This window comes from Phacochoerus africanus, chromosome 15 (genome assembly GCF_016906955.1).
Source record: "Phacochoerus africanus isolate WHEZ1 chromosome 15, ROS_Pafr_v1, whole genome shotgun sequence".
NCBI classification, from domain to species: Eukaryota; Metazoa; Chordata; class Mammalia; order Artiodactyla; family Suidae; genus Phacochoerus; species Phacochoerus africanus.
This window is the reverse complement of record NC_062558.1, coordinates 103,181,212-103,204,326: the sequence shown is the minus strand read 5'-3', so window position 1 is coordinate 103,204,326 and position 23,115 is coordinate 103,181,212. Positions and strand designations below refer to the sequence as shown.

Here is a 23,115-nt window from a genome sequence, read left to right as displayed (position 1 = left end):
TTGGAAAGATAGGATGTTCTGATTCTTAAATCTGTTTTCTTCAGAGTCGATTCCAAACAAATTCTGTCAATTATTTACAGCTTTCTTCCATCTTCTAGAATATTTCTGACTGTTCCACCCGCCATCATGAATTATGTTTATGCTTTTGAATTAAAACTTATGAATAATCTAAGAAAAACAAGTAATATGATAAATTTGCTCAATCAAGTTACAATGCATTCTAAAACCTGGAAGTCCAAGTTCTATGACATTCTACCTGCAGTGCATGGCAAATCATTCAGCCGAATGCTCAATTTTCTCTTCTACAAAATGGGGGTAGAAACAAGCATCTGCCCCAATTATTCCCAGGCTTGTTGTGTTTTCTCTAATCAGCAGTAAATGGCTGTGGAAATGAAAGCTGTATGCTCTTCGAAGTCGATTCAAAAGAGAAGCGTGCAATAAAAAAACTGGGTACACTACCAATTTTTAGTCTACGTTATTTCTGAGTTGTTAATATTTAGTAACAGAACTAAGCTGCTGTTTAACGAACATGGACATGTCCACGGTCCTCCTTAGGGTTTCAGCACTGAATGAAAAACAGAGGCAAACTCAACCCCTCAAGCCCAAACCAACGGATCAGAATCTCCAGGGGCAGAGACCTGAACATGCCTGATTGTAAAAGGCTCCACCCAGGTGTCTCTGATGATTAAGAACCACTCAATCCTACTCATCTTTTTTTTTCTGAAACAAAAGTCTTGAGAATTACTATTAACTGAGCATTTTAAAAAGGGAGTCACCAAAAAGTGGAATTCATATATAATTTGTGCTGTTTCCTGCATTAATATAAACAATGAAGAGTTGTTCCTATTCCTTGAAAATCAACTTTCCACACATCAGTCTCCTTAGCCAACAGCTCCACCTACTGGATAATTAGTGGAAATCTTCTGACAACCTTAGACTGCTTAAAAATGAAATGTGCTGTAAAATTAAAATATCAAAGACCAGTGCTTTTTTTCCCCTACAGCATCCCTTTGCTGGATAAACGTTTGGCTACTTTTTGAACCTAGATAAAACAACACTCTGAACTTTTAAAAAGAAGCCACACCTGATTTTACACAGCAAAACATATTCCTGAAAAACTCTTACGGTTGACTTTTTTCTTTTGTTTTCACTTATATAAATGCCCAATGTCTTTTGTCTTAAATTGACAAAATGAACACACACATTAAACAAATTTCCCTCCTCAAAAGTCACAGAAATGGCCATTTGAAAAGTACAAAAGAAATTTATATCAATTCTCTTACAGAAAAAGGAATAGCATCAGCAGAGAGTTGATTTTGAAGGATTTCTAGAAGACTAAAGGTTGACATGATCATGACAGCATAAAGGACTGTAGCTCAGAGCATACAAAAGAGAAAGTTAAAACAGAGAAGGGATGTTTTATGCCACAGTACAACCTTGCACCTTTCTTCCCTCACAAGCAGCGGTGAACAGTAAGGGCAGAAACTGAAGTGCTTTTAAAGCCAGACAGACAGACTGAGATTTACCTAAGAGAAGTCTCGAATGAATGAATAAAGTAGAGATAAAGAAACAGGAGGAGGAGTTCCCTTCGTGGCACAGTGGTTAACGAATCCAACTAGGAACCACAAGGTTGCAGGTTCGATCCCTGGCCTTGCTCAGTGGGTTAAGGATCTGGCGTTGCTGTGAGCTATAGTGTAGCTCAGACACGGCTCGGATCCCACATTGCTGTGGCTCTGGTGTAGGCCGGCGGCAACAGCTCCAATTCGACCCCAAGCCTGGGAACCTCCATGTGCCATGGGAGCGGCCCTAGAAAAGGCAAAAGGACAAAAAAAAAAAAAAGAAACAGGAGGAAACCTGATGGACTCTTTCAATCTCAGCCCATCAAACCTCTAACAGGATGAATTAAAAAAAAAACACTCATGCCACCCAAATATACCCTTGTGAAATTACAGAATTCCAATAAATGAAAAATCCTAAAAGCTTCCAGATGAGGTGAAACTGGCCACCTTTAAGGTAGAACATCAGACTTCTTATATAAAATAATGAGTACTATTTTTTTTACTATGTTACTTACGTGAAAAAGTTTTTCTGTCTTTGGAAAAACTGCAATGATATCATACAGCCGGACCCTTGAAGAAGTTGTTCTCTAACAATACAAAAGGAAAAACAACAGTAGAAACAGCAATGAAATATGCACATGGAATTCTCACTAGCGTCCGGCTGCACTTATATTTCTGTTGTGTAACACAATATGCCACTGACATTTCTGCTTTGCGTTGTACTTTGACAGAAGAGATCTGCTAAGAATCTAGATACCAACACCCATCCCACCAATCACCCTCCTTCCTCCCCATGTTGTTATGTTTTAAATGTGTACCAAATATTTTGTTTGAATACAAAAATAAGTTGTAGCCCTTGCTCTTACAAGCTAGTGGTAGAGCTTGCCAGAAATTTACTAAGCACCTGCTGTGTGTAGGGCACTGGGGATTCAAGATCATCTAAGGCATATGTTTGCTCTCAATGGAACTCAACATTTTTTGGCAAGACAAGACATAAACATGACTAAGTGTGATGTGATTAGGTTCACAATGAGAATACTATTAAATACAAATTAAACTGCTAGATGGGTAAGAAAATGCCCAAAAGAGTTACTGTTTATAAAAGAACATCTCAAACTTATACTGAATGTGTATGCATGTGAAAAGGTTGGAAAAACACATATTCAAATGCATACTCTCTGAATGATGAGATAATGTGTGACATTTCTTCTTTGCCTGTCGGCACCTTTTAAAATTTTTATCTCTTATTCCGTAAAGAGGTAAGATATCTAAAAATATGAAGAGGGGTAAGAGAAGGGCTAAAGAGAAGCAGCCAGCACCATGCTTGAACAAGTAAGAAAACCTGCTGCACAGACGTGTGCTAAGACAGGGCCCCAGCTCCAGGCTCCAGAACATGTCAGGATCCAGGACTCCTTGCCCTCTGTCTGCCCACTCCCACTTGGGACAGGGACAAAAAGGGGCCACCAGAAGGTTCATGATAACTCTTGTGAAAAGTCTTCGTGACCATAAAAAGAATCAGAATGCTGCCTGCAGTTGTATAAAATTTCCCAATTTGGCTTTCCACAATTTCCTCAGCCATGTATGCCAACTGTTAGAAAGGAGGCCAGCCCCCCCTCCTTGATGACTCCTGTTCTGTGAGAGACAGGCCTTTCCAGCTAAAGATGAAACAGCTCGCCTCCTCAGAGACCTCATTTCCTCCATCCCTCACTGGGTCCTCTCCATCAGCACCAAGCATTCTCAAGTCTGCCATCGAACAAAAATCTAGACAGACAGCAGATTCTCACTGACCAGCCTCTCTATGCCTTCTGTTCCCCAGAGTCAAGTTTCTCAAGCAAAGTCAGCAGCAGTCTGCATTATCTCATGGCCCTATCATTTCCGTGGAAATGGTATGTGCTAAGGCAACCAATGACCTCCCTGTCAACGGGGGACTTGCCTTCCAAGACCTGTTTTAGCCCTTTTCCTGCTTGACACTCAGGCACACTGATGCTGCTGACCCTTCTCACTTTTCTCCTTGTCCTCCTACTTTTGATCAGGGAGTCTCATCCACTCTCATGATTTCAATTACTCTGTACAGGGCAGCCACTTCCACGTCAGTATCTTCAACTGGGGTTCCTCTTCTGAGGGCCACACCTTTTTTTTTTCCCCCAACCTCCCACTCAACAAGCTCCACTGGAACTCTCACAATAACCTATCATGTCCAAAACCTGATGCCTTCAAACTTCTCTTTGTATGTCCCGTCTCAGGAAATGGTACCATCTTCTCACCTGGCTGCTCAGGCCAAGGCAAGGAGTCATCACCTTCTATCTAATCAACATCAAATCCTGTGAGTCTCCTGTCCCAATGTCTCTCAAGTCCCCTCCTTTATCTCCTCATAAGTGTCCTCTCTTGAGGGCTTCTAACTGCTTACCCAGACCCATCTCCCTCACCTCATCCCAGGTTAGCCAGATCATCAGGCTCAACTCAACTGGTATTTCATTTTCCGGAACGCACCGTGTTTCGTTTTGCTTTTCCCCTTGGATTCAGGACCTTGCATAATTCATCCTGTCTGTGGGAATATTCTCTCCCCTACTTGGCCATCTCTAACACTTATTGCTTCTTCTGGTCCCAGTGTGAACATCAACTTCCTCAGGTTGGCCCCTGTTACACATTTCCAGTACCTTTTTTGCTTACTATCTCCCACTTTTTAAAACATTCCTTCCATTCTTAAGAGGACTGTGTCTGTACTATGCATAAGCACTATGCCCAGCACTCACTTATGGCTGGTTTGTATAAGCTCAATGAATACCAGCTGCCGAAAGAGTCTTTAATTGTGGTATCTTTATTGTATGTGCCATGAGCAGACGAGATTCTGTTACACCATGTGAATTCTGAGCTAAGTGGAACAGTCAAGTATCGTGCACTGGGGATGGGGGGAGATCTAAGAATGGAGTGAGTTGAAAAAGAACCCTGTTTGACATTAATCAATACAACTTACAAGGCCAAAAAGAAGAAAAATAAATAACTTACCAAAACATTGCAGTGAGATGGATCGGAAACAATAATTGTCAGTCTAGTTAAAATTTTAATTGGTTTTGATTTTCCCTGTTATCAAAAGAGCACAAATACAAATGACTGATTTTCTTCCTTACCAGTGGGAAGTACACATTAAAAGGTACTAACAATAAGAGATAGTGAAGATCAATAAAACCTAGTCCTCGTGCTCAAGAATTTATAGTGCAGGCACACCTCATTTTACTCTTTCACTGTTCCACTTCACTGATAGCGTATTTTTTTACACACTGAAGGCTGATGACAACTCTGCATTGAGCAAGTCTACTGATGCCATTTTTCCAAGAGCATTTGCTCACTTAGTGTCTCTGTGTCATGTTTTGGTAATTCTCCAGTATTTCGCATTTTTTTATTATTATTATATCTGTTACAGTTATCTCTGATCACTGATCTTTGACATTACTGTTTAAAACTGTTTTGGGACTCCACAAACCTTACCCACTTAAGACGCCAAATGTAACTGTTGAAATGACAAGGAGGATTTAGAATAAATGTGGACTTAGAATAAACCACACAAATGTGGCTAATAAAGCAGTTACAGGTATGAGAAGACTGACTCCAATTTTGAAAGAAGATCTACTGTGGGTAAAACGCTATCAAACAGCACTGCAAGCTACAGAGAAATTTTTAGTGCAAGTAAGTCAATTCATGCAGCAAACTCACTGCTGTCTTATTTTAAGAAATTTGAGTTCCTGCTGTGGCTCAGCAGGTTAAGAACCGACTAGTTATCCATGAGGATGCGGGTTCCATCCCTGGCCTTGCTCAGTGGGTTAAGGATCCCGTGTTGCTGTGAGCTGTGGTGTAGGTGACAGATGTGGCTCAGATCCAGGATTGCTGTAGCTGTGATGCAGGCCAGCAGCTACAGCTCCAATTCAACCCCTAGCCTAGGAACTTCCCTATTCCACATGTGCAACCCTAAAAAGAATAAAAACAGAAAAAAGTTTTTCTTTTTTGTTGTTTTGTTGTTGTTTTTTCTTTTTTTTTTGTTTTTTACAAAGTGCCATAGCCACCCCAATCTTCAGCAACTGCCACCTTGATCCATCAGCAGCCTTTAGCATCAAGGCAAGAGCTTCCACCAGCAAGATTATAACTTGCTGAATATACAGATGAGGGTGAGCATTTTTAAGCAATACGGTATTTTTAAATTAGGCATATATATATATAGTTTTAAGACATAATGCTAACCTCATACTTACTGAAGTACAGTACACTGTAAGCATAGCTTTAATATGCATCAGGAAACTAAAACATTCGTGTGACTCACTTTATGCAGTGGTCTGAAATCAGACCTGTAACATCTCTGAGATATATCTGCATAGTTAGAGAAAAAGACATGTATATTAAACTACACAATGAGATATTTTAAAGGTTGCAGGACTTCAGAAAGATGATCAGAGTACTGAATTGACAGTAAGAGAATGCTTTCTGGAAGAGCTGAGTTTTTATGGAAAGTAAGACCGGTAGACAGAGGAAGGGAACCACGCATATGACTGCACGTCTGAACCAAATGAACAGGTGTTATGCTTCTTACACCACGCACTTACCTGTACAACTGGCAAAGTTGTAAAGAGCTCCGAAACAGCTACTGGTTTTTCAATTTCCTATAACAAACAACAAACAGTCACCCTAGATGGTACATGTTAATGTGATGAACCATAACAGAACACTTACAACAGGTTTTCAGTAAGATAATTAAAAAAATAAAATGAAACAAATTTCTGTTACTCAGAAACACCAAGTTGTGCGTGTCATTTTTAACGTAGAAAGCTGAAGAGCAGAGCAGCAGCTGAGAATATCAACGGATAGGAGGGATGAACAATAGTTCGGAGACTGAAACAATCTGTAAGGAATGGCTGTTGGCCTGAAGGGAGATATACATATTTGCTAGCATGTTGGAGAGGGAAATCATGAGTCACTGACAGAAATATAAAAAGAACTAAATATTGTGATTACAGTTTAGTCAATAACAATGCACTTTAAGTTACTGAAAGTTAATTAACATCAAATTAACTATAAGAATCCTTATACCATGCCCTAGCACTTCACTAAAAACCTTATCATTTGCACAAATATTCATCAGCTCAACTGTTAACATATAAGACAGTGCAGAAGTTCCTGTTGTGGCACGGTGAGTTAAGATTCCGACTGCAGCAGCTTAGGTCGCTACAGAGGTATGTGTTCAATCCCCAGCCCAGTGCAGAGGGTTGATGCATCATGCTTTGCCACATCTGCGGTGCAGGTTGCAGCTATGGCTCAGACTCAATCCCTGGCCTGGGAACTTCCATATGCCGCAGATGCAAAACTTAACAAAAAAAAAAAAAAAAAGGAGTTCCTGTTGTGCGTCAACTAATATCTATGAGGACGTGGGTTTGATCCTTGGCCCTGTTCAGCGAGTTAAGGATCCGGCACTGCCATGAGCTGCAGCAAAGGTGGCAGACACGGCTTGGATCTGGTGTTGCTGTGGTTGTGGTATAGGCTGGCAGCTTCAGCTCTGATTCGTCCCCTAGACTGGGACCTTCCATATGCCGTGGGTGCTGCCCTTAAAAAAAAAAAAGGGCAAAATAAAAAAATAAACAAAAAATTAAAAAAAAGACAGTGCACAAAGAGTGAACTTAACAAATATGCTCATCTGCAGCTTCTATATTACAAATATATACACAAATAATTATAAATGCTAGTTATTATTAACTTCAGAAATTGTATTTTACCTGTTTCTTTTCCTTAAATTCAACAACATGATTGATGGCAACAACTGAATAGCCCACTGAAAAGAAAAATTGAACATTCTTATTAAATACAATAACCTCTCTTCCCTGTACACATAGGCTCATCCCAATTCATATCAAGACTAGAAGATAGTTAGAAGAATGGTTATGGGACAGGCTCTGGAGTCAGACTGCCAGTTTTCAAATCTTAAGTTACGTTAAGTTTCAGCTTCATCTATCATATGGTGTTAATAACAGAATTTACCCCATATAACTGTCACAAGAACTAAATGAGATAACACATATAGCATGTTTAAAAATGGTGGCTGGCAGAGTTAGGGTTTTGTTTGACCTGGGTGATGTATTATTAGCAAGATACAGAAGACCCTTAACTTTGTGCATCTCCTTTCAACCATCATTCTCTTTCATGCCTTTTTTCATTTTCATCCCATCAAATTATACTTTTTCACTGTTATCTTCATTCTTACTCATTTTGTTTGCTCTTTACCCCTTCTGCTTTTTCAGAGGCCCCTGTGCTAAGGAGAAATGGAATAAGGACTCCCTTACATGCCACTGTCCCCATCCCCTTTTGAGTTGCCCACCATCAAGAGATTGGGAACTCTCTGAAGCCAGAGCCTAGTTTATCAGCCTCAACACAGCACTGTTTTTGGACATATGCACTACCAAAAATATATCTAAATCATGACTTCAAACGTTGAGTTAAACACCAATGGGGAGGACAGGATATTAATATTAAAGAAATAATGCATATTGGAGTTCCTGTTGTGGCTCAGCAGTAATGAACCTGACTAGTATCCAAAAAGTTGCAGGTTTGATCCCTAGCCTCATTTAGTGGATTAAGGATCCAGTGTTGCTATGAGCTGTGGTGTAGGTTCAAGCCTCCGCCAGGATTCCATGTTGCTGTGGCATAGGTGGGCAGCTGCAGCTTCAACCCCTAACCTGGGAACTTCCATACCATAAGGGTACGGCCCTAAAAGGACTAAATAAATAAATAACATATATTAATGCCAAGATAGTGGTCTTCCCTCTCAATAGTTTTTCCAATTTCCTTCTTTCTTTCCTCCTTCAAATGAGGATCCATTACTTGATAGGCCCTGCAGATATCTCTCTCTCTCTTTTTTTTTTTTTTGCTTTTTAGGGCCGTACCTGTGGCATATGGAAGTTCGCAGGCTAGGGGTCGAATTAGAGCTATAGCTGCCAGCCTACACCACAGCCACAGCAACACGGACTTCAAGCCGCATCTGTACACTGACGCTCACCCCAACGACGGATCCTTAACCCGCTGACAGAAGCCAGGGGTAGAACCCACATCTTCATGGATACGAGTCAGGTTGTTACCGCTGAACCACAACCGGGAACTTCTAAGAAATGTCTTTATTTTTAAACCCCTCTATCTCCACTTAAGACACTTTAAGTCTAAGGAAGAAGGCAGAAGTCGCGATTAACTTCGATTAGAACGATCTTACCTCTCAGGGCTTCTGCTTTCCTTGGATTCAAATACGAGTAACATTCTAGCATTCTGGCCATACTGGTCCCTTCCCAACCTCTTGGTGTGTCCTACGCCTCAACCTACCCTCCCTCTAAATAACATTATCCCAACACTCGCAGCCCCACGTCCCACCACCCCCGCCCATTTTCGGAGCACCCAAAGCACTCCCCATCTGTGCACCAACCAGCTTTCCGCATTTGACTGAGTCAGCACACAGTGGTGAGAGGTAGGAAGGGGAGATATTAAAAGCACAGGTGGAGATTAGCTTTGGCAGCCCTGGGTTCTGCCAGCCTTCAGCTGTGAGGCCCTATGTAAGTCCCTGGCCCTGTTAGGACCTCAGTTCCCCAATTCACAATAAAGAAGGAGCTGGACTGGGTAACAGTTCCCCAGCGCTTTTCGAGTTTCCCGGGCCCGGGATCACAGCAACCCCGCAGAAGGCATCAGCTTCCAGAGATAGCCTCGAGACCCCAGAAGACCTGAATGAGGCCCGGCCGCGTCCCTTCCGAACGTGGCCCGACGACCTGGATGGCAGCGAGGCTGGGAAGGCACCTCTGCTCGCGAAGCCGCGGCGACTCACGGTAAGCGGCGTTCTCCACGAGCCCACGCAGCGCCTTGAGGTCGGAACCCGCTCTCAGGTCCAAATCCACGAACACCGCCATGCTGAAATCACGTGAACTTGCGCGGCTGTCTGCGCAGCCGCAGGGCCCGCCCCCTCGGGGCATGCTGGGAATTGCAGTTTTCCTAAGCAGTCCTCTCCTCCCTCCCGCGGACTGAAGTTCCCAGGCTCTTTGCGCGCCTTCGGATCCCAGCAGAAGTTAGTGTGTGGAAGTCAGCAGCCTCACTTCAGTTCTTCTTCCTCTGGATGGGAAAGTTTTGTTTCCCTCGAAGGGGTTCACATAACCCACCATTCCTCCTGTGAAATAATGTAGAAAATGATTCTTTCAAAATGTACGTATACAGCATTTATTGAGGACTTACAGGGAAAGAAGGGCTGGAAACCCTTAAAAAGTAAGGGTTTTAAACCCGTTTTTCTTTCCCGCCCCTAAAGGTCATTCCATTGTTTAAATTGGACTTAATGGGGAGATGGGGAAGCTGACCTGACAACTCGAAAAAGGTTTGCTCGAGAAAAAAGTCATTTTGCTCAATCAGAACAGACGGTGTCACAGCGTGCTAAACTCCATTACAGCCAGTATTCTCAACCTGGAGTTGGCAGGGATAAGCGGTTAGCTTCAGCACGTGTTTAGCCAAAAATGGGGAGGTGCACAATTGAAATGTTTTACAGTTTTCCGTCTGACAGATGTACAAGGTGGAATATATCCCACAGTTGTGATGGTTCCACATTTTCGTGCACATGAACTCTTGAAGAGTGATAAATTAATTATCCGAGAACATAAAACTCTGGAACTAGAGTTTACATCACTGCTTTACAAAGTACCCGTGATGACGGGGCCAGTTCACCGAGTTCCCCACCCCCCTCCCTCCACCAGTTCTTCTAGCACCAGTAGTGATCCATTGTCCTTTACCCACAGGCAGCTCTGGCCTCAAAAGATTAATCTAACATCTGAACTGCTCTGTACTAGACTGAATAAGAGTCCACAAATCAGGGGCTTGGATCTCCAGACTATGCCAAAGGGATGTGAAAGTTTGTAAACATTTTCAGTTTCTTTGCTAACTTGTCACAGACAGTACACAGAGTCTCGGGTTTGTGGGCCACATCTTGATTTGTTCTTTACATGACTTCTTTCTTGGTCTCAGAAGGGAATTTTAAGAGGGATCTGTTCCATGTGGTAGTATGTAATTCTCCTTTTGGTTAAGTTCAATAAAAAATAAATCTTCTGCTATCTAATATTTGATGTTTTCTAAGTAAGAACAGAAGAAAAATTTACTTCTGCAAATAGAAGAAAGTCATATAAAACAAACTCTGGCTTTTCATCTGAAAACCTCGTGTTAATTTTGCAGGAAGATCTAGTGTTAATTTTATAGGCGTCTTCATCTGCAGCCACAAAATCTAAATTGTTTGGAAATATGTCCGATGTGTGGTGAAGGTGAATAAGATGACTCATTATTTGATACCAGAATTAGACTACAGAAGGCTTCTTTCTTTGAAAGTCATGACGCTGTTGCTGTGGACTGTATACCCTTTAAACTTCTTATCTTCACCCTGGGCTTAGAAGGGAGGAAGAAGGACAAGAAGGAAAATGAATGAATGACAGTCACTGAGCAGTTTACTGAGGGCCAGCCTATTTGCTAAGTAGTTGCCTGCATATTTAATTTTCAAAACAACTGTGAGTTAAGTGCTGCTTTTTCCACAACCTCTGCATTTTACATTTGAATCATCTGAGGCTTAGGTCATTGTGGTAGGACTACAGGTGGATCCAGGTGGCTTGGATCTATTCTCATGTCTGTATGTACTGTCTCCTGGGCAAAGCAAGCAGAGAGGAGAGTTGGAGGATGGAAAGGAGGAGGGAGTAAAGACAGGGGAAAGGAAGATGGGAATGAAGGGCTGGGGGTGGGGGGAGAATGAATGGAGGGGGAGGACAGAGGAAGTAGGGAGGGAGGGAAAGGAAAGGAAGGAGATAGAAGAGGGAAGGAGGAGTGGGAAGAGAGAAAGAAGAGAATGCCATAGGGGAGATGAGAAGGGAAGAGGAGCCAGAAGTTGACTTGGGGAGTTCCCGTCGTGGCGCAGTGGTGAACGAATCCGACTAGGAACCATGAGGTCGCGTGTTCCGTCCCTGCCCTTGCTCAGTGGGTTAAGGATCCGGCGTTGCCGTGAGCTGTGGTGTAGGTTGCAGATGTGGCTCGGATCCCGAGTTGCCTTGCCTCTGGTGTAGGCCGGTGGCTCCAGCTCCAATTTGACCCCTAGCCTGGGAACCTCCATATGCTGCAGGAGCAGCCCAATACATAGTAAAAAGACAAAAAAAAAAAAAAAAAAAAGTTGACTTGGACAGGTAGCTGCAACAGCAAGGATCTGGAGTTAGAAGTAGACTGAAAAATTTCTGACTGGAACATAATAGGACTATATATTTACTCTATGTAATTCCTATCTGCTGTCCAATCCTCTCAACCAGCCCATGAGAGAGTTATTGTTTTTCATATTATATCAGGTAGGAATCCTGGACTCAAAGATGACTCTTCAGTCATTTCCTCTTCCTTAGGGAGCCGAGAAAGAGAGGGTGGGCTGGAACATCCAAAACAACCTTCAAGCCCTATTTGGTCTCCCTGAAGATTTCTCTTTCTCGGGCTGGCCCCTCAGTGCCAGCGCACGCTTGGTTGGTCTTTGGTTTTATCCTCTTCTCATTTGGATCACCCTTCCTGAGTGAGCTGAGAAACATTCCTCCTGATCTTGGAGAGACAACAGTGAGTGGTGGCTGAAGTGAGATCTTAATTCTCTGCTCATAAATTAACCCTGGGAAGCCTGGATGAAAACCAGGAATCCTAGCCACTAGATGAGCTGGAGGCTAAAAGCAGAATTACCCTGATTCTTGTCCCTCACTGAAAGCCAGAATGGTTCAAGGAGGGAAAGACTGTATTTAAAAAAAGTATAAAGTTTATTGTTAGAAACCCAGTACAACATGCAGGAGAGCACACAGAGAAGCAGTTTATTTATGACAGGAGCAAGACAGTAGTACACACCCTAGAGAGGAGTGTGGGTCTGGATGTCCTCCTCAACGAGGCCTGCACCAGAGAGGCGATTTAAATCACTTCTATAGGAGTTCCCGTTGTGGCACAGTGGTTAACAAACCCGACCAGGAACCATGAGGTTGCAGGTTCATTCCCTGGCCTTGTTCAGTGGGTTAAGGCTCTGGCATTGCCGTGAGCTGCGGTGTGGGTTGAAGACGCAGCTCGGATCCTGTGTTGCTGTGGCTCTGGTGTAGACCGGTGGCTACAGCTCCGATTCGACCCCTAGCCTGGGAACCTCCATATGCTGCAGGAGCGGCTCAAGAAAAAAGGTAAAAAGACAAAAAAAAAAAAAGTCACTTCTGAAGGACAGTGCTTCGTCTTTGTTTTCCTTTGGCCAATTATCTTATTTTATTTCTGGCACCCGATTGGACTCAGGTGCTCCCTGATCTGCATGTCGATCTTTTGACCAAGATGGATTCCGGAGCAAAGGGTTATGGGCCACTATCAGGACCTATTATGGCCTGATTCCCCCTCCTTTTGTGACCCCTAGGAGTTTTTCTGGGCATTTGTAGCTGGCAAGGTCTCCTTTACCCCAGGAGTGATTGAAGTGGTCATCTTATCTTTTCACTTCAGTAGCTCAGCTCCTGCCATTAACTTTCTCCTTTTTGTGTCAAAGAGAAGAAAGGCCCAATTAACTCAGCCTAACAAGTCCCAGCTGTTCTCAGCCCAGGAGCCCATTTACCTCATACCTCATTCCAGGCCCCTGTCCTCTTGAGGTGGGTCAAGGCAAGAAAGCATATCATAACATGACTTGCACGGGTGTGTCAGGAATATCTGGCAGGGTCTTCTCTTCCTGATTGAGGGGGAAGTTTGGGAGATTTGGAGAGGATATAGGACAGTTTCCTGGAGGAAGTGATGCTACTGAGTCCAAACTTGTACTCCATGCTGCATAAAAGAGACAAGTAACCGGGGGAAAGGAATAGTGACTTTATTCAGAAAGCCAGTAGACCAAGAAGATGGTGGACTGGTGTGCTGTAGAACCAGCTTACCCAAGTTAGAGTTCAGGCAAAGGAGAAAGGGTCTTGTTGGTGGCTTCAAACTTCTTGATGTTGGAATCCTTTATTTCTACAACTGTCTACATAGGTCAGGTCATGGTATTCCTGTAAACTTCGAATAAGATGTCATCTCTGTTCTGCAAATTTTTATCTCTATGTGAATGGAAAAGTGTCGTACCTTTGAAGGTTAGAGCCTTTAGAATGGGCTATCCTGTATATTTCAGGCTATAGGTAACATTCTCAACTGAGCAAAAGCAATAGGATGCAAAGTTTAAAAAAAAAAAAACAGATACAACATGGAATTGGATGGATTTGTTGTTCCCTATTACAGTGATGCTTGAGTTAAATTTTGATACATGAAATTGAGGAGCAACAATGCAGAGGTCTCCAGAACTGGCAGAAAGTAGGTGGTATTCAGTCAAAATGCATGATTTAATAAATGAACCCATGAGCTCTTGTTCACCTTCATACCCATATCCATATAATTGTAACATTGTTGGATGTATTCAGTTACTTTAACACACAGCCAGAAATTCACTTAACTGGGCATGCAGTGGACTGGCATGATACACCAGGTACCCAAATAGACCCTCTTTCTTGTTTCCAATGATGGAGCACCTACTGGATCTCTAGAGCAGATCAGAAAAAGATGCCCGTTCTCCAGGCAGACTTGCATTTGCCCCTGTTCACCACATGGCTGTTAAGTGAACCACCTGCCTGCTAAGACAAACTAGAGGAGTTAATTGCTAAACGTGGAACTCAAATGGGACTCCACAGGATATCCCAATCCAGGGAGCCTCTCTCAATAATTCCTCTCTCATCTTCTTCCCTCCCTTTGGAAACTCCCCTTACTGACCTAATAGTTTAACATCTTCTAGGCTATGAGTATTTGTGCCTGCAATGTTAAGTTTTGTTTTGTTTTGTTTTTTAAGTGCAATTAAGATGAAAGTGAATTTTTTAATATCTACATTTCTATCAAAAGTTTGAAAATTAAAGACAGGTTTGAATATTATAAAAATTAGCATTGTGAGAATGAGTATTCCAACCTCTTTAGGATGCCAAGATGCCCTGACAAAAGAATAAAACTTAAGACATTATTATGATAGAAATCAAAGACAGAACTATAATTGGTGTCTGGAAAAGATATGTGATGGTAAACTTAATGGATGTAAAGAAAGGGGCTAAGATTTCATTAGGATTGTTTTTTTAAAGCATGTAAAATAATGATTGTATTAGAGTTAGTGTCCTCTGGAGAAACAGAACCAAGAGTATGCACACCCATCCACGCCCATACCCCCCCCCCCACCCCCCGCCACACTTAGAGTGAGACAGAGATAGAGAGAGACAGGATTTTTAAAAAGAAGTTGGTTCAGGAGTTCCTGTCGGGGCTCAGTGATTAATGAACCCGACCAGTATCCATGAGGACATGGGTTTGATCACTGGCCTTGCTCAGTGGGTTAAGGATCCAGCGTTGCCGTGTGAGCTGTGATATAGGTCGCAGACACAGCTTGGATCCCGAGTTGCTGTGGCTGTGGCTGTGACTGTGGCTGGTGGCTACAGCTCCGATTCAACCCCTAGCCTGGGACCTTCCATATGCAGAATGTGTGGGCCTAAAAAGACAAAAAAAAAAAAAAAGATGTTGGTTCATGTGATTTTGGAGGTGGACAAGTCCCCAGATCTGTACCTGGCGAGCTGTTCACCCAGGAGAGTTGATGGTGTAATTCTGGTGGGAAGACAAGCAGGCTCAAGATTCAGGAAGAGCTGATAATCCAGTTTGGATCCAATGACAGGGAAACACCTATGTGCCAGCAGGAAGGCAGAAGGGTCAGTACTTTAGTTCTATTCAGGTCTTCACCTGATGGGATGAAGCTCATCTACATTAGGGAGGTAAGTCTGCTTTACTCAATCTACTGATTCAAATGCTAATCTCATGCAGAAAAACCTTAATCAGCCAGAAGAATGTTTGACACTTATCTAGGCATCCCATGGCCTAGTCAAGTTGATGGAACTCTTGAACTATTGATGCTGCCTTGAAATTGTTGCCTATTGAGTGACAAAAAAAAAAAAAAAAAACTGCTCAGGCAAGTAAACTTTTTTTTTTTTTAACTGAAGACTAGTTTTCAAAGAATATTTACTGAAGACAAAAGAAAGAGCAGATCCTAAATAGAAACCAGCATTTGCAAATAACCATAAACTCTATTCTCAGAACATTGGAAAGTTAGCTCAGAACTTGCAGGGTAAATTGCATGAAAAAATTAGGTTATTCCTGGCATTTTCTGTTACCGCTGGTAAGCAAGTAGCTATACAAAAGTTCTTTGTATTGTTGAGAATATTGATATGACTAAATATCTTTTGGAAATACTGCCCAAATGGGGCACATCATTAGGAAGTGGCTTGTTTTTGTGTATGGAGAAGAATTTTGAGAATTTTAAAGTGGACTTGTCAGAATTGGTAACCATGACTACAGATGGAATTCTTGCAGGGTCAGTGTTAACATTACACTCATGAAGTATAAGCACAATGTGACAAGGTTTTGTTAAGACACAGAATTTTAGGCAATTTATTGTACATCGACTGGAACCACTTTGAGCTTTAAACTTAAAAACTAGAAATAACAGCCATGGTAATTAACCATGGCCCCAGCACAGTTCATGCTCCCAAAAGCTTTAATGGATGTAGTGGGATCCTGAGAAAATTTTGAACTGCTGAAAAAAAAAATGTACTTACTAATGTTGTCAAGGAAAAAATCTCCGCCTCGGCTCAGACAGCAAAGACTGGACCAGATTTGGTTCTTTTGGTTATATGACCCCTTTAAATACTCTGAATCTCTCGCCACCTTTTGAAAAAGCATATACTGATTTGTTCATATATAGCGTAATTGTGTCTTTGGGACACTCATCTGGTTGGGAATTATCTAGCTCATTTTGGGTGGCATAGAAACTTGTTTCTAGATATAATTATGGTCCAACCTTGTCACGAGACATGTTTCTACAATATTTTCTTAGCTTCTTTGCTTCTATTTTCTATGCTGAAAACTCCATCTTGTCCTGCTTTACTTTACCCCATCTTCCTGCTTGAAAAACAGTCACAATGCTGGTAAATGACTTAAGCTTAAGAACAAAGACCTAAAGGCATAAATTGGTCATAGGGACAGATGAATGAGGACATAATGCATTGGTCTAGGCATGCAGGACCTGTGCAGATAGGCACACCTTTGCACAGCATGATATGTCCTCTAAAGAATAAGAGGAAGAGGAGCCTCATGGCCTCAAGGGGTTTATGAGGAGTTGTTAGCAGGATATGCATTAGCAAGGAGAACAGAGGTGCAAACCTAGGCATGCCTGGTTGCTGCAGATAGGCATGCCCTCTGCAGAAGCACAATGGTGATTCTCTAGAATGCTATGCATAGATAGCTGATGCCAAGCTTCCTCAATGCTAATGATTGTTAAATGCCTAAAGGTCAGAATAAAATCTTAATCAGCAACCGGCTATGTGACTTTTAAAATAACTTAAAAAAACCTATATCCAGCATCTATAAACCCCCTCCTCACTTGATATAATCTTCAAGAACACAATAAAAGCAGTGTGGTTTCTTGAGGCGGCGCTCTTGGTCCCTGAGACCTTGAATCCCCCGGTTCCCACCTTTACTTAAGTTAAATGTCTCTGTGTCTTGTTTTATGTTCACTTTTGTCTTTAAGTTTCGCAGCACCCATTCTTCAGCCCTCACCCACTGAGCTGGTCTTGGTACAACCCCATATCAAGGACCAAATTGTGGAGTTGAAAACTATGATCCAAAAAAGTTCCTCTGATTTAAACCTTTAAACTTCACGATAATACTGCTTAATTTTCCCCTTTCAATTAATATCACTAATGTGAGTAAAAATTATAAGAGGAAGTTTCACTATGTAAACATCTACATAGTAGCCTCAATTTTGTGTCTTGGGCCACAAAACCTAAAATATTTAGTATCTGGTATAAGTTACAAAAAATGTTTGCTGAACCCTTATTTAAATCAATGTTCCACATCAGTGTTCAGACCTTCTATTATACCTCCCAGTTAACCCTGGGGGTGCGGGGGAGGGGGGATCAATATTTGAAAATTTGTGTGGGTATTTTTTTTTTGGCTTGTCGTAGTAATTTGTTGTTTTAAACTTATCATTGTAAGTATAATTGAGAAATGGTATGGTTGATACTAGCCTTTAGTAAGAAAATGCCAGGGATGTTAACTATGCTGGAAAATTCTATGCATATAAAAATTGTGAAAAAATATTATGCTTTTATATGTAAAACCTTCCTAGGTATTAGGCTCAGATAACAATAAACAACTTTACCCCATGTGAATATTTGGCAAGATATTCAAAAGTCATGCAAGATGAGCGACTATATATAAGAGAACTGTAAGAGTTGTCCCCCATTTCCAAAAATTATGTCATCACAGCAAAGCTACTTCCATTATTTAAGTTGACAATGCAGCACATCTATATCACTCTGCATTTATGTAGTCACATTCATGGTGATTCGTATGTACATATTACCAGACATACCCATATGGACAAACATACAGTTTTTTTTTACTGTGTTAAATAAGTAAATATATATATTTAGCCATTCAAAATATTGTATGCAAATTAGAATTACAGTATTTAGTTATCATAAATCTAAATTTAAACATTTTAAAATATGAACTAGGAGTTCCTGTTGTGGCTCAGTGGGTTAAGAACCCATCATAGTGTCTGTGAGGGTTAAGGATCTGGTGTTGCTGCAAGGTATCGTGTATGTAGCAGATGTAGCTTGGATCCATTGTTGCCATGGCTATGGCCTAGGCCTTAGCTGTAGCTTCAATTCAACCCTTAACCTGGGAACTTCCATATGGTGTAGGTGAGGGCATAAAAAGAAAAAAGTAAAAAATTAAATAAAATATAAACCATATTAAGATATAAACATATTTATAGGTATCTACTATATTTTTGATGCAGTGGTACCCAAGCATTCATATACTTAAATGCATATTTATTTATTCTCTCCTCTATCACTACAAAATAGTTTATTTAAAAAAACTATGGCTTGGAGTTCCTATCGTGACACAGTTGTTGGTGAATCTGACTAGGATCCATGGGGTTGTGGGTTTGATCCCTGGCCTTACTCAGTGGGTTGGGGATCTGGTGTTGCCGTGAGCTGTGGTGTAGGTGGCAAACGTGGCTCAGATCCCGTGTTGCCGTGGCTCTGGCTCCGGCATAGGCCAGCAGCTACAGTTCCTATTAGACCCATAACCTGGGAACCTCCATGTGCCACTGGAGTGGCCCTAGAAAAGGCAAAAAGAAAAAAATAATAAAATAAATAAGATAAAATAAAATAAAAAACTATGGCTTGAATGTTTTTGTACCCCCAAATTAATATGTCAAAATCCCAACCCCTAAATGTGAGAGTACTTAGATATGGGGTCTTTGAGAAATAGATCAAGAGGGTGGAGCCCTCATGATGAGATTAGTGCCCTTATAAGAAGAGACATGAGAAAGCTTGCTGCTTCTCTCCCTGATCTCTGCCATATGAGCACATAGCAAGATGACCATCTGCAAACTAGAGAGGATCCTCACAAGAGTCTGGTTTACTAGCCCCCAGAACTGTGAGAAATAAATCTCTATTGTTTAATGGAGTTCTCATTGTGGCTCAGCAGGTTACAAACCTGACTGGTGTCCATAATGATGTGGGTTTGATCCCTGACTTTGCTCAGTGGGTTAAGGATCCTATGTTGCTGTGGCTATGATGTAGGCTGGCAGCTGCAGCTCTGATTCCACCCCTAGCCTCAAGTGTAGCCCTAAAGAGAAAAAAAATTCTGTTTTTTAAGACACTCAGTCTTTGGTCATGTGCTATAGCAGTCTGAATTGATGAAAATAGAGAATTTTTTTTAATTTAAATTTTAATTTTTTAACTCAATGAATTTTATTACATTTATAATTGTACAACAATCATCACAACCAAATTTAGAAAATGGAGAATTTTGAATCTCATAAATTGAGTATTGCCTTGAATATAAAATCCATTATGCAAAGAATTTATCCATGTTCAGATGTGTTTTTATTTATGCACAATAGTCTTTTGTTATAAAAATGAATAAAACTAAATATTGCTTCCAGTTGGAGGAATTAAAGTTGGATTCTGTACTTCAGACAACAGTGCAAAATAATAATAATAATACCTAAAGTTGATTCTGTACTTTATCTTGGTTAAGAACAAAAAATTTCGTCAATTTTCCAGTCCGAATAAAAGGAATACTGATTTCTTTACAATTGTTGAATATTTTTATTTCTCAAGTTGTGCATTTTCAATTTAAAATGTGGTCTGTAACATAGCTTTTAACCTTATCACTGTTGACATTTGGGGCCAGATAATCCTCTACTGTTCGAGGTGGTCCTGTGCCTCCACCCACTGATGCCAGTAGCATCCCTCCAGTTGTAACAACCTAAAATGTCTTCAAACATTGCCAGATGTCCCCTGGAGCGCAAAATCCCAGGCTGGTAACATTTAAGTGTTCATGCCAGGTAACTGTAGGGGCATTGTATGATGTTTTTGAGGGGGGCAGTTAGTAAGCCAGAGCCAAAATGAAAGGAATATTTTTCCTGACTATATGGAAGATGTGGTTTGGTTTTCTTAATGTAGTAGGGACCCTCAGGGAAGTAGGCAAACCTATTGCCTACTCCATGCACCTAGAGAGAGAGGTGGAGCCTTAGACTCTTGGTGTGCAGCCTCAGCCACGGTTCCCATGCTCCTGAAGGACACAGGAGCTGCAGTGTTGCTTCGTGGGATTATATGAACTTGGACAACAGGGAGAAACAGAACAGCCTTCCGAATGTTCTGCTTTGGGTGCGAGACTCCCGGTCCATCATGAAACTTGGGGCCAGGGCAGGGGAAGAGAGAGCCACAATAATGACAAAAAAGTTGGATTTCCCATCAGATAAATAGGGTAGGGACTCAAAGTCATATGTAATTTTTGAAAAATCAGAAAGTTCATACCTACCTTACATGGTACACACAATTCTTTATGATCAGCCCCAACAAGTCTACCCTTAGCATTTCCAGTGCATTGTATGTGACACAGTTATGACAGGGATTCCACATATTTAGGGAACCCTGTTGGCATTGCACTCCCCTATTGATGAAACTTCTGCTTGAGTTGGAATGTTAGCTGTATGAATTCTTTGGTGTCCCCAGGAAGAGCCAGTGGTCCTTTCTTCTGGGCTTCCATGTCTTTATTTCATACATATATTACAAGGCTTTTCAAGTTGCACTGTGTCCAGTCTGTCTTTCACCAGGTGATGAACATCTGCAGAATAATGTTCTGCAGATAATGTGGAGAATTTGCCTATGTATTCATCCTTAGCACTTTGCACAGTGCCTATTAATATGTAGCTGGTACACGTTTATTGGATGACTGAAAGAATGGATTTGGGGTAGTTTTGCCTGGAAATGGGGAGATGAACAGGATGGCAATTTTCATTTCATATGTTATTTTGAAGACTATAGAAGGATTCATGCAATTCTATAGGAGATTAGAAAATGTAGTACAAGACGCATCCTATCAATTCTTCAATGAAAGACCTTCTTCTTTAAATACCACACGCCCCTCCAGTTTCTGCCAAATACCCTGCTATTCTTTGTATAAAAGGCTCTAAAAATTGCCCTCCCGGTGGCCATTTTCTTTCTCCTCACGATCTCTTGAACCCTCTCTAGTCATGTTATTCTTACCGCTCCACTGCAATAGTTCTTTCCTTATTTGGCATTTGACTCAGTTCATCTATTTCTTCTCCTTAAAACATCTTCTTCCCTTGACTTTGAGCTTCTAGTCTCTCTTTGTTCTCCTAACTCAATGGCCTCTCCTTGTCCATCTTCGTTGGTCTCTCTTCCTCTCCCTGACATTAGGATATTGGAGCATCTTAGGGTGAATTCTTCTCTATTTGCTCTTTTTGAGAGATTGTCTCCTGAACTTGTATCTGACTATCTGATATCTCCACTTGAATATCCAATAGGATCTCCAACTTAACGTGTTCTTTTTTTAAATTTTTTGTAGTCCAGAGGCACATGGAATTCACAGGCCAGGCATCAGATCCAAGACACATTTGCAACCTATGCTGCAGCTATGGCAATGGTGGATCCTTTAACCCATTGAGGATCTAACCTGAGTTCTGGTGCTGCAGAGATGCCACCAATACCATTGTGCCACAGCGGAAACTCCATAACATGTTCTTTAAAAAAAAAAAAAACTCCTAAAACAATACCTGGTATATATTAAACTCTCCATAAATGCTGACCCAGTCAATGAATGAATGCTGATATTATATTTTCTTTCGGTTGAAGAACTTAAATTTTTCTTTTAATTAGTCCTTCAAGTTTGGGCCGTGGAAGCTGACGTTGTCCAATTTGTCCCTTGAAAAAAGCTTTCAATGGATGTTCTCTCTTTGTGGAATTTGTATTGAGAAACAGATTCACCACTAGAGGGTGTACAGGTACCACTTATATTTCCAGATAATCCTGGTAGGAAACAAATTGAGTAATTAAATAAACTGTTCCTGGATCTCACCGCTTTTTGATTTTCTGCTCATCTTTTTTTGTCATTTTGAGGAGAAAATGTTAAAGGTTACATTTATTTTGTAAAGAGAATGAAAGTCTTCTAAATGAAAGGAACCAAGGGGGGGGGGGAGTACATTTTTGTAGTCAGCATTAAGGCAAAATGCAAATGAAAGTATCATAACTAAAGGACACATATATCTGAACTAAAACAAAACTCACAACTCTTTTTTTTTTTTTTTTTAGGGCCTCACCTTTGGCACATGGGAGTTCCCAAGGGCTTGGGGTCGAATCAGACTTACAGCTGCTGGCCTATGCCACAGCTACAGCAACCTGGGATCCAAGCCATGTCTTCGACCTACACCACGCTGGATCCCCAACCCACTGGACGAGGCCAGGGATTGAACCCACATCCTCATGGATCTTAGATTCTTTTCTGCCTTGCCACAATGGGAACTCCACAACTCACTTTTAAGCTGAGGAATTATTTTAAATCTTAAACTATTCTTGGTTATGGGCATTTTTCTACACTCAATTTATTTGACAAACATTTATTGAGCACCCAGTTGGTGGCAGGAATAAGAAAATATCCTTGCCTTTGGGGAGTTCACACTCTGAAGGAAAAGATAATCATGTAAACTCAAAGCATAATGCAACAGTAAGTGCTGTGATAAAGATAGAAAAAAAAATGCTTTAAAAGCCTTCAGAATCTAGAAAGGATTGAGGCTAGACATGGTGAGGGAGACTGCCCCAAAGAAGTGCTTTGATCCCAATGGGGCCTCCCACTGTCTGTATGGACAGTTGCTAGGATGCGTGTTTGGTCTCCGTGCTTCTGCTCTACAGCCCGAATGGTCCACAGGGTAAGATTTGGATATTCTATACACTAACCTTAGCACTATACCTGTCTAAGCATTGTTTTCCTGATCTCTTCTCATCCAATTCTGGGCTTGACACCCAGGCAATTAGTTTAATTGAGTAAACCAATGGGGTGTATACATAACAGCTGAAAAACTTTGCAGAAGTGCAAGAGTAGCCCTGTAAGAAGTCAGAAGCAT

General features: G+C 41.3%; 1 protein-coding gene across 1 annotated transcript in view; it reads right to left on the bottom strand.

Annotated features, from left to right (window-relative positions):
- Positions 1–9,521, bottom strand: part of RPP30 (ribonuclease P/MRP subunit p30) — a 29,607-nt gene extending 20,086 nt beyond the window's left edge. The window contains exons 1-5 of the mRNA XM_047760172.1: positions 9,400–9,521; positions 7,316–7,371; positions 6,152–6,208; positions 4,566–4,640; positions 2,075–2,146 (exon numbers count right to left, since the gene is read on the bottom strand). Of these exons, the coding sequence (XP_047616128.1) occupies positions 2,075–2,146; positions 4,566–4,640; positions 6,152–6,208; positions 7,316–7,371; positions 9,400–9,481 (342 nt within the window). The 5' untranslated portion in view covers positions 9,482–9,521. The remainder of the gene's footprint in view (positions 1–2,074; positions 2,147–4,565; positions 4,641–6,151; positions 6,209–7,315; positions 7,372–9,399) is intronic.
- Positions 9,522–23,115: the final 13,594 nt, after the last annotated feature.